This window comes from Triturus cristatus, chromosome 9 (genome assembly GCF_964204655.1).
Source record: "Triturus cristatus chromosome 9, aTriCri1.1, whole genome shotgun sequence".
Classification (NCBI taxonomy): Eukaryota; Metazoa; Chordata; class Amphibia; order Caudata; family Salamandridae; genus Triturus; species Triturus cristatus.
Genome location: NC_140592.1, coordinates 844919416 through 844931642, shown reverse-complemented (window position 1 = coordinate 844931642; position 12227 = coordinate 844919416). Strand labels below are relative to the sequence as shown.

Below are 12227 nucleotides of genomic sequence, written 5' to 3'. Positions count from 1 at the left end.
CTGAAGATGGCGATCAGGTTTTGGCACATTGTGGCCTGACAGCAGATATCATAAGTCATGTACACTCTGCCTGTAGCTAATGCCTAAAAAAACTGAGTTATTCTCCGACAACGACTAATAGGCAGTAAAAGCACAGCATGCAAATTTCGACTAGTCTCATGCTATAAAACTATTTACTGATAACTAACTTTTTCCTTACTATGGCTTGCAAAGGCTCATACCAGGGTAGGAGACATGTCATCTAGTATCTTAGTATATCATGAGCACATGTGTATGTATCTGCTGAATCCTTTGCCAGTACCCACCATTAAGAGGTACATGAGACGATTTTTGGGTTGCATCCCCCAAACTAATTGCCTGGGTAGTTAGCCAAAATTAGATTTATCATCCAGAGAGCAACTATGGTTTGCTTTCCCAACCATGTGGTTCCTTACTGTTCTTTTGCCAGTTATAAATTCCAACCTCTTTCTCTGCTAGCTAATAGTAAGAAGGCTGAGGAGATGGATGTTTCTTGGCTGTTACAGAAACTGGGAAGAGCTGTATAGTATTGTAAGGGAGATGGTTCTAATGGAAACGATGTGATGGTGCTTTAGCAAATTCTAAGAAGGTTTGAACCCATTGGCTCTTGGAAGTGCTTTCTTTTGCAGTTTTCCTCTGATATTGTGGTATTTTCTTGGGTTGTTCTCGATTTACAGAAATCCCAGAAAAAAATAACTCCACAAGACTATGGTTTCACTAGAGAGGTTTAATTTTTCTAAAGTAAAATGTCTAGGTACAATCTATTTTATTTAGAAGCACCATCTAATACGCCTGGCATTTGTGTGTCTGTACTAGTGAGGTTCCCTTCAAGGTCAGACTGAATGATGCACTATTTCTAAGAATCTAGCAAGGATAACTTACCTTCTGTGAATCTTTTATTTGACTATGGCAGGATATTTAGGCAATGCACAAAGTCTCTACTGCCTAGTTGTAAAAATTCTTCTTCTGGCAGCAGCTTGCAGGAGTAATTTTTCTGGCTTAACATATTCCAGAAGTATCAATAGATATTAGTTTTGTTAATTGATGACTTGATTGCATGGTGTTTTCAATTTTAAAAGTATGCCATAGACCACTGATTTGGTTTGACAAAGTACGCTTCAAAGTCTTCATTTCTAGAAAGTGTCAAGTTTGTTTTTTAATTACTGGTGTCCCCTGCTCTTAGTCCATCTTCCGCTTGCGTTCTTATTTCTTTCTCTCCCTGTTTGTCTCTTTCTGCTCCCTAACTAGAGCTCTTATTTCCCCCACACGTTTTTGAGTAGTGACTAAAACACTGCTGTAGCCTGATGTAGCTTTTAGTTCATGAGGTTTCTGATTTGTGTCTCCTCTCTCCCTTATACCTCTTTGGAGAACAGTTAAGAAAATTCTTCCTGTCACAGGTTAGTGAATAAAATTGTGACAAATTGCTTTGTCTTTTGACAGTACTGTAACCTGTTTGTAGGAAATGAATCCCATCATGTGGATGTTTTAAGTGTTGTGCGACTGATAAAAGGGTTTAATCGGCTTAACTGTTTCTCGTTAAAAAGGCATACGTTCTTAAGTGACCTTTTATCACTTAATGGAGAAAAGAAGTTTCCCTGAAGTCATTGACCACAGGCTGAACGATCTACTTATAAAAGAAATAACTGTTCAAGCAAAGTCTGAAGGCCTTCTTTGTCAAAGTTCAATCCTTGACCGTACTGATATATTTCCCTAGTCAGTACTGACCAAATGAGGGTGTTTGAGAGATGGGTGTAACTCTGTTTACTCTTGGACACAACTTCATATCCACCAGATCCCAAGCCCACAACGTTGTGTTAAAGTGTCCCAGGAGCAGGGCTCTGCTGCGTATGCTGTGTGTAGCTATCTTTCCATGGTGGTTTTTCTGTTTCATTGAATACTATTTAACTTTTTCATTGTTCAAACTTCCTGGGTCCTGTAGGCTTATTTTCAATTTATTTCTTTATAAACCTGTGCTGTAACGTCCCTGCTTTTGTTTTCTGTGCTTAAATGTACCTCAAACTGTCAGTGTTTTGCATACCCCTGCCAACCTTTCGATGATTGTTGGTTGGCAGATAGAGCCAACTTTGCTTTTATTTATTTATTTTTGCATGTTCCTCATATAACATTGTTCCAACTTGATTGTTGCTAGGGGTAAACTGATGTAAAACTAGAAGAATCTTAAAGTGAGGGTCAATTAATTATTCTAGGGGGCTTTTACGCATTCTTTTAAATTGTCAAAGTTTTCTTTTAACCTTCTTTAATTGGGAATTGTTTAGATATTGGTGTATCAAGATGCACAAACGTTTAGAGCATTCAAATTATGAAGACCGAACAAGAAAGTTCATTCTTCAAGGAGTTATTGTTCATAAGCCTCCATCTACTTAAACCATTGTGACCCAGGCCACAATGGAGGGATGATGTAAGCCCTCATGAGCGACTTCTTGGCTCTCAGGAACAGTGTGCTGGAGCTAATTGTGGCTTATCCGTTCCTCAAATTTCTTTGTCATTGGTCCCAGCAACATCTATACTTCTTTAGAGGAGCAGCCAATAAAATTATATATTACATCTGCAAGCGGGGTTGGGTGCTAGATCCAGAGTCCTTTCATAGCAGGCTCAATTTGGAGTTGCTCTTTGCCTAGGATTATTACTCCAACAGCAGTGCATTTCTTGGTATATAGAATAGAAAGACAGAGTAACTTGGCAGGTAGCTCATGGAGGAGCACAAATGTGTCATACAGGAGGCTCCAAAGCGGACCACATCCTCCACCTCACCCTGAAATCACTTAGCTTGAGATTCTGGCTGTTAAGTTCCCACAATTCAGTGACCTAAATCAGCTGTATGACCATAAATATAATTCAAGAGAAAAAGCTTCCCTGACTTACATCTTCTGAGAACTTCAATTGTAAGAAATGATGCATTGGGTCGCTACAGAAATAAGGAAACGTGATAGCTTAATAAGACTGCATTGAATTATGTACTTTATTTGGTCAAATCTGACCTGCTCTACATTTAAAGGTAATTTACCTGGCAGCAGTACGTATTGAATGTGTCCACAGACATCTGTTTTCACTGTACCTGTGATGAGACTCCTTAAAAGGCCTGGACGTTTTTCTTTAGTTAGCAAGTTTTCCTCTCACTGGAAGTTTAACTGCGTCATCTCAAAACTAATTAGACAGCCTTTCGAGCCCATACATAAATCAGATCTCCAATGTTTATCCTGAAAAGTGATTCCCAGAAGGGTCATGTCTGCTTCAAGCTCTTTGCACTGAAGAGCCTTGTATGTCTGTTTTTGGTTGTAAAAAGGTGTCCTTAAGAACTTACTCTTCTTACCTTCTTAACATTGTTTTAACATTCAACCCCATAGTATGTATTTCTAAACCTCTTTTAAAGGCCCTTTTTCATTGGTAGAGAGGACTCATTTGTCAAGAGGCACTCATATATTGTTTAGAAAGACAACGGTTTGTGACAGTCCTTGTAAATAACTCTGTTATGTGGCTGTTTTCCTAGGCCTGGCTCCTGTACAGATCATAGCTACAAGTATAGAGAAATATGTCATACCTTGCTATCAGAAAGTGAACAGACTTTTTCATGATAAATCCGAGGCTCATCTTTCTAGGAGACCGTTTTTGTGTGGAATGTCGTTATTTCAGACATTTGTAAGGGGGCCGTTAAAAGTCAGTTCATATTTTGTATGAACACTGATGCATCGTTCGTTACTTCGAGAAAAGTTAACTTGGTGGGATGTCAATATCGTTACATAATTGTGGCTATTCATTTGTTTTTATGTGTAGGTTCCAAGGTGGGACAGAATGTTTCTCAGCTTGCTACTGGTTTCCACTATTTATGGATGTCTCTAAGAGACCTGAGAATGAGCGGACATGTTCTTATCCATGACACTAGTTCTCAGTCATGGATATTCTCTCTCTCAGAATCTATTAAAATCTACATGCTTCCTATGTACCAACAATGTAGTGAGATATTTCAGTTCAATCATTTTCTTTCACTACTTTAACTTACCAATTGAACTGCTTGCCTGTCTGATTGATATGAAGGTGCATTTCCACAAACTTGTATGTGTGTCTCAAGTTTGTTCTTGGTTTACAGCATTTGCTAAATGATAGGTTTTCCTTTTTTGTTTTTTAGTAACATGTTAGAAATAGTGATGTTTCCGTATTTTCAGTCAAATAGACTGCATTGGCTGTTTTATTTTGTAGTCAAAGGTAAAAAGTTCTGCGTCTTACACTACCTTTCCTTTAATGCATCTTCAAACGAAATATGTTAAAAGTGGTCAATGAGGATCCCGTACATGTTCGGTGATATTCTAGAGTTTCTGTGGTCAGCGAGCAGGCACACGATAGAGAGGCAACATTAAAGGTAGAGCTCTCCCTTCTCCACTGTTTCATATGTCTGCATGTGCTACAATGGAAGGACAGTATACTTGCCATCTAAGCTGCTACTCTCTGACTTTTCCCTGGGTTGCTCAGTTAGATTTTCTCAAGGTTTATTTGTCCATGAGTTGTATGTTTCAGAAGACATTGCTCTGCTTCAAGAGTTTTGCCCATGGACTATGGAGTTCCTGCCATCCTTTGCCATAGTTTTTTTCGTTTACTTACATTTTATCTTATTTGCCAGCTTTTGTGAATATTCAAAATGTAAAGGCGTGCATCTTTCAGTTGGTGCCTAAATGGTCTATGCTTTGGCCTCTGCTGCTGTGCCCTTCTGTGAAAATATTGTGCATGCTTCTTTATCTTCTACCTATTGTTCCTTATTTTCCTTCTTTAAAGGATTATTTGTCATTTTAAGTAGCCTTTCTGCTTAGGAGTTGAGAGACTACATCATCAAATGAACTGGACAATTTTATCCAAGATTCCTGCTTTCCATTTACTTTGCTAGTCTGTCTGTCACATATTCACTTTGTAGGATGTGCTTCTAAGTGGATGTATATGCTCATTTGTGAAAAGACTATGTGACTTTCTTGTAATCCGTTTCAGGTAGATGCAGGAGGTTATAATCTGGTAAACCAAGCTGCTTTACATTCCTTCAAGACTTAGCCTCAAGGCTGCTCTCCATAGCTACCACAAGGATAGCTTTCAATAAAGGTTGTCTTTAACCTAATCATCAATAAGGGTCATTTGGACTGGTGCAAGGTGCCCACTATAACTAGTGGACAGCATATACCAAGCCATCTTCACACACGCAGAAAGTAAAAAGCCCAGGGACACTGGGAGATGCCCTATTGATCGACTGGTCCGGCAAATTTCTCTACACCTTTCTGCTGATTCCCTTGATCCCATCAGCCCTCATCAAGCTATCTCACTCGAGAACCAAGATGATCCAAAAAAGCTCCAGAGGGGCCACGTCATTGGTTGTTCACGGACCTTCTCACCGGTCAGAGTTTGCATCTCAAGCTACCATGCAGACCAGACCTGCTAACGAAGTTTGGAGGCCAAATGGCCCACTCCAATCCCTCCTCCTTGAATTTGGCTGCATGGCTCCTGAGCTAGTGCAGTATGGACACTTGAATCTGCTACACGACTGCATGGACATCCTCAAAGTGGCTAAGCGGCCTTCCACACGTTCTGCATAGGCCTTCAAATGGAAGTGATTTTGCGTTTGGAGTTCCTATAAGAACATGGGCCCTACGACTTGCCAGGAAGTTATTATACTTCCATACTTACTATTGTCAAAATCTGGCTTGCAATTCTCTTCTGAAAACTTGGCAGCTCTTACTGAAAATGTCTTTCACAATCCTCCTTTTTCAAAATGCCTGTGATCAGGGATTTTTTTAAGGTTTTCCCTCCCACTAGGCAACCCTCCCCTCCCTGGGAGCTCAATGTAGTCTACACAGCTAATGCAGGACCGTTTCGAGCCCATTCACAAGGCATCTCTACAGTGTCTGTCATGGAAAACCGATTTCCTCATGGCGATCACATTAGCCTGCAGGATTAGTGAGATCCAAGCATTATGCGCTGATGAACCATACACAGTTTTTCACTCTAGCAAAGAGGTTATCAGAACTCGCCTAAATTCCTCCCTACGGATATTCCGGATTTCCATGTTAATGAGACCATATCATTACCAGCATTCTTTCAGAATTCCTCTACTCCAGCTGAAAGATCTTTTCAGTCTCTAGACGTGAGAAGAGTCTTGAAGTTTTATCTTGATAAGACATGTGACATCCACAAATCTAACCAATTGTTAATCTGCTATGGTCCGATCCATACAGGATTTGCCACTTCCAAGCAATCCATTTCCCAATGGATAGTTTCCTGTGTCTTGTTGTGCTATCAAAAAGCTAACAAGACACTTCAGCTAAACCAAAAGCGTTCTCATTGGAGGTCAAGCGGCAACTGCTGCTTCATTGAGGAATCTCCCTATACCGGATATTTGCAAAGCAGCCATGTGGATATGTGTTCATACATTTACCAAGCATTACTGCCTAGAGACTGATGCTAGAGCCAGATGCTCAAGTAGGACAGGCCACCCTTGAAAACTATTTGCTTTAATGGCTACCTTTGTTCACGCACTGTCTTCTCCACCGCTCATAGCAGGGATAGGCTTTCTGTAACTCCAGTTCTCGTAGGGTAATTTTAATTATCATTAGCAACCCTCCCTCCTCCCCGATGAAGTGGACAGAGATCAGTATTGGACCCAAATATTATCCTGCATCACCTCAAAAAGAACTGAAACAACTGTCACCTACTGAGCATGATGGGATACTGGTGGCCCTGGGTGCTTAAAGGCACAGCCTCTATTTTTAACTCCTATAATGACAGGCTATGGGGCTACACTGTCCTGCTCTTCATCTGTATACTCAACCAAAAAAGGGTTTGTGAAAGAGATTTATGCTGTTATATAAAAATCACAAATATATACATATCTATTTCTCCTGGCCCCTTTTTGAATGTACTAGATGAAGAATTGGGCATTTGAAGCCTATTCCTGTAGGCTGCATGATCTTTTTCTTTCTTAAGTGACTCTGCATGCCTTCCTGAAGAAAGGCAAACATCTACACTTCAGATAAATTGTGAAAAATTGCTCCGGGGTCCCCGCACGTGGGTGGGACAATTCAGTGCTTATTACTATAATGGAAATTCCCCTACAAGAGAACTGGAGTTACAGGTAAGAAACTATTCCTCATTGTGGGTATCCTCATTTTCCGTGTAGAGCCTGCATACTGTTGCTTGCATTCTTTGGGAAACCTAAACCTTTCCTCTGTGGAAATCTGTGGCCCTTAGGTTACACCTCTAGCTAACACTAGTACTTCCTGGTATCATCGTAGAAAAACTTAGTTTCTGAGCTTGCACAGTATGTAGGAAGCTGGGTTTCTGTTGCAGTAACCCTCCCCCCTCGTTTTTGGCAGACTACTGATGCACTTTGACTTGATGTGCCCTGGGTCCCTGCCAATCAGAATCCCACGGCCTTTGTTCTTTCCCAAAACTGTACCTTGTACCCCCAATTGGCACCTCTCGGGCCACATGTCAGTCCCTTGTAAAAGGTACCATGGGTACTGTGGCAGGGAAGATTTCTAAGGGCTGCAGCACTTATTGTGCCACCCTTAGAGGCCCTAGACCTTTATACCCAACACCGCCACCGCCGCATAGGTCAGCCACCCATCTAGCTGGGTGCGCTATACCAGTGGTGAGGGGACAGGTACATGAGTCCTGTACCCCTACAGTGTCTAGACCAATTCTTAGGCATTGTGAATGCAGTAATGACGTATATATATATATATATATATATATATATATATATATCTATATGGTACTGAGAGTTTGTGATTAGGAACTCCACAGCACCATTATGTCTTTACTGAAAACTTTGGTATCAAACTTCTCAGCACATTAAACCCACACTGATGTCAGTGTGGGATTTAATGAAAAATGCGCTCAGAGGGCATCTTAGAGATGCCCCCTGAAAAACGACCAGCCTCTGATTGGTTCCCTGACTGGTACACACCAGCCTGCCACCACAAGAAATGTTTCTGGACCACTGAGGTGGGAGCCTTCGCTCCCTGAGGCTAGAAACAAAGCCTTTTTCTGAGCGGAGGTGGTCACGCCTCCCCCATGCCAGGAAGAGCCATTTGTGGCAGAGGAGCTTCAAAGGCCTTTCCGCCTTTGTAATGTGACCCCCCAGCCTCTCCTGCTGTCAGGAGCAGGTCCCCTTTCTGTCTCTGCTCATTTTCGGCAGGAAGACAGGTGGGAAAAATTAGCACAGCCCAGAAGGAGTGCCCACCTCTGCCAACCCCACCTCTCAGGTGAGGGACACGAGGTGAAGCCCACTCTCCAATCAGGATTAGGGATTGTGCCCACTCCCCCATGTGGGGTGAGCACACCAAGGGTGTAGTCACCCTAAGGTCAGTAGCCCATTGGCTACTGACCTTGAGACACCTAAAACGCCCCTTAAATACAGTATTTAGGGGGCAGGTCTGAACCAAAAAGACAGATTCTCTAAGGAAAAGCAGGACGAAAGAAGACGCCCTGCAGAGGAGACTGCAGAGAAGAACTGATTTGGCCCCAGCCCTACCGCCCTGTCTGCAGTTTCCAGAGATCCTGCGCCAAAAGTCGCCGTGACCTGCAGCCAGTGACCTCCAGAACCCTGGAAGGATTGATTACCTTAAACAAAGACCGAATCTCCTGTGTATAGCAGCTCTGTTTAAAAAAACTCCTAAGACAGACTGAGTCTGCTGAGGAAAAAGAGACCAGACGCTTGGAACCACCTCTGCACCCATTGCCTACTGCCTGAGTTAGAGTAGCCCACCTGTCTCAGCGAGGTCCCCCAGCGCTCCAGAGTCCGAATCCACCGTGGGTTGACCCCTCCAGGACATCGCCTGCAGCCTCTGCACAGAGATACACCCCCCCCCCCGCCCCCAACCAAGAGTGGCCGGTCAAGTGAAATCCGACCTCAAAAGACACCCCTGCATTCAGTCACCCTGTGCCCTGGAGAAGAGAACCCGAGGTGCACCTACGTCCCCGAGCCCTCCAACTTACCTGCCCAGCTCTTGGTTCCACCCCAAAGTCTTCCTGGACCGAGCCTGCAGCCAAAATCCCAAACCGGGAGCTCCCATTTAAAACAACAGGGCACCCGACTCCAAAGCAGCACCCTGCACCCAGCCACCCCTGTGCCGCAGCGGGTGAACCTCGTGTGCTAAACCGGATCCCCCTTTGCCCTGATCCTAATAGGAGCTTTGCTCCCACAACCTTGTGGTCTGCTCATGAGTACAACAACGAGTAGCGAGGTGCACACCTATTTTGTGTCCTTGAAAATTAATCTGAAACTTGACAATTTTATTCATTGTAGGCGTGCATGCCAGGTAAGCGCTCCGTCCAACTGCGCCGCAATGTGAACAAAACCTCTGGACCCTAATACAGCTCCAATACCGGCAGCACAGCCACTTAATTCCATGAGTCCAATCAATTAAATCTTAATGTCCTTATTCTTCTTGTACTCTTCCATTTAATCCTTTACTTTTTACTGCCATTTTTTAATTATCTTCAATTCATTTTACTCATTTTAATCCAATAGGAGATCGTTCACTCAAACACAGGAGGCCAGATGGTATCCAAATGTCACGTATGTTATTAAATTACCCAATGCATTTCGGGACAAATCCCTTCTTCAGGGGTATCTAAACTACAAGAATTAATAAATGTTTACATCATTATTGAACATCAACCTCACCCTCAGTGATACACTTCTTATGTTTTTTGTAATCCCTATGTCGATAATACATGCTCAGTTAATCACCCAACTTGCTCAAACCGCACCAGTTGTTTTTAAACAAGCGAAAAATCATATATAAACCTGCCCTCTTAACACCTCCCATAAGTGAACTGCAGTTAAGCATTAAAGACCGTCATGATGAATTTCAATCTTTTTTTAAAAAAAACTTTCTTAAATCTATTTGAGGATTATTGTTTTTCAGTGATTGCATTTTTGATGTTGATGTGATGTGTTGTTTGACAATTTATGGTTTGAACTGAGAATATGGGGCATGAGCGGCGGAGGTGAGGAGGAGAGGGAGAGGTAGAGGTATGGAGGGGATGTATCGCAGGGGATTCTGGGCGATGCAGTTTTCAATGGAGGAGGGAGTGACTAAAAAATCGGAGGTGTGCCGTTCAGTGATTTAGAGCTTTCGCGTGAGTTGCAACTGGTTTGAGCACCTGGAGTTAATTGCAGCGCTGTGAACAGTATAAATACTAGTCGAGAAGCAGGGGATTTTTTCACTTCAAGGAGAAAGACATGCTTGTGCACTTTCAGAAGGTCAACGATATGGAACACGTTTGTGTCAATTGAAGCTGGCAGCGAGCGAAGTCATGCAGCTTTCTCACTTTGAAGGATTTACTACGTTTGTCACGGTAAGCGTAGCAAGGCAGCATTATGCGAGGCATTTTAAGCAATTTCTGTTTAAACAGGGGTAATGGGTTAGTTGAACGGAAGTGGTTTAGCGAGAGGACAGGCGAAGGTTAGTAGGATATGGGAGGTGTTAAGAGGGCAGGTTTATATATGATTTTTCGCTTGTTTGAAAACAACTGGTGCGGTTTGAGCAAGTTGGGTGATGAACTGAGCATGTATTATCGACATAGGGATTACAAAAAACATAAGAAGTGTATCACTGAGGGTGAGGTTGATGTTCAATAATGATGTAAACATTTATTAATTCTTGTATTTTAGATACCCCTGAAGAAGGGATTCGTCCCGAAATGCATTGGGTAATTTAATAAAATACGTGATATTTGGATACCATCTGGCCTCCTGTGTTTGAGTGAACGATCTCCTATTGGATTAAAATGAGTAAAATGAATTGAAGATAATTAAAAAATGGCAGTAAAAAGTAAAGGATTAAATGGAAGAGTACAAGAAGAATAAGGACATTAAGATTTAATTGATTGGACTCATGGAATTAAGTGGCTGTGCTGCTGGTATTGGAGCTGTAATAGGGTCCAGAGGTTCTGCTCATTAGTAGCCACCAACCAGAGGCCCCCTATCCCCCATTGGATAACATTGGCCTCAGAGTGGATTCATGACCCTGGGGGAACACTGGTTCTAACCCCAGAAAACCACCTCCCAAACCCAAGTACTTACCTTGAAACCGGTAACCAAATTTCTTCCATTAGCCCTGCATTGACTGCCTTCTCTTGAAAATTGTTCCAAGTGTGGTGTTGGTTTTGTATGAGAACTTGAAAAACTGCAAATAACTAAAAACTGCTTTATTGACCTTTTCTCTAGGAAATGTCCCAGTGTGATATCTAGGCATATCACACCGAGTAGAAAAAGTAATCTAACAGTAATACAGTAATTTCCACTGTATTGAAAAGATTTACAAAACTGTAACAGACATTTTCATTCAGTTTGCTTGTATTGTTCAACTTGCCTTGAAAAGTACAATTCACACTTAACTGTACCAGGCTTGCTTGGTTCTAGAAAATAAATATACCTAAATAATATTTTTATATAAACAAATTGGTCGTGAGTTCAGTCTTTGAGTGTGTGACATCATTTTCTGCCTGAGTGTGTTCAACAAATGCTTAACACTACCCTCTGATAAAGCCTTACTGCTCGACCACATTACCACAAATGGAGAGTAAGGTGCTATCTACTTTTACCTCTGCATACCTTTGGAGTTCCACTGCACTGTGTGCACACTATACCTCATTGTGGTATAGTATATACAGAGCCAGCTTCCTAAACAGTAGGAATATTTCCTATCATAAAGCAAAATAATTGAAGTAGTCCTCAGGTCAGTAAGTTGTTGTGCAACATTAAACTAAAATATAAAATGATCTCATTGGTCATTATTGTTATTCCCCTTCTTCCTCAGTCTTTTTTCCAATTGTAATAAACAGGTAAGAAGCAGCAATAGTTTTCAGCATTATAAACTTTTTTTATCTTGGAAAAGGTGGATTCTCTGCTTCTGAACCAATCCTAGCCCAATTGACTTCTCAAAGGCCATGCAAAACGTCACCTAACGTCAATGTATTGTTAGATGCTTGGTCATTCAAGTCGGCCTTCTTTATTGCTCTCCTGGTATTGATACAACATGTCTTTTGCTTGGTATTATGCTGTATTTAGCATTACAGATAGTTGGACTTGGAAATAGCCATCAGGGACGAACTGGACAGTTATACAATAGCTTTCATTTATCTGCCTGTTTCTTTAAATTTACTTTTATTGGCTCGCAGGTATGTAACCTCCAAAGATACCTCTC

The 12227-nt window shown here is 41.8% G+C and overlaps 1 protein-coding gene across 3 annotated transcripts in view; it reads left to right on the top strand.

Moving 5' to 3' along the window:
* Nucleotides 1–12227, top strand: part of MARK3 (microtubule affinity regulating kinase 3) — a 696418-nt gene that overhangs the window by 588769 nt on the left and 95422 nt on the right. The window contains exon 16 of one of the 3 annotated variants that reach the window (XM_085626306.1): nucleotides 1392–1415. The exons of the other annotated variants lie outside the window; for them this stretch is intronic. Coding sequence (XP_085482432.1) covers nucleotides 1392–1395 — 4 coding nt within the window. The 3' untranslated portion in view covers nucleotides 1396–1415. Of the gene's footprint in view, nucleotides 1–1391; nucleotides 1416–12227 lie in introns of those variants that run through there. 3 annotated transcript variants of the gene reach the window in all.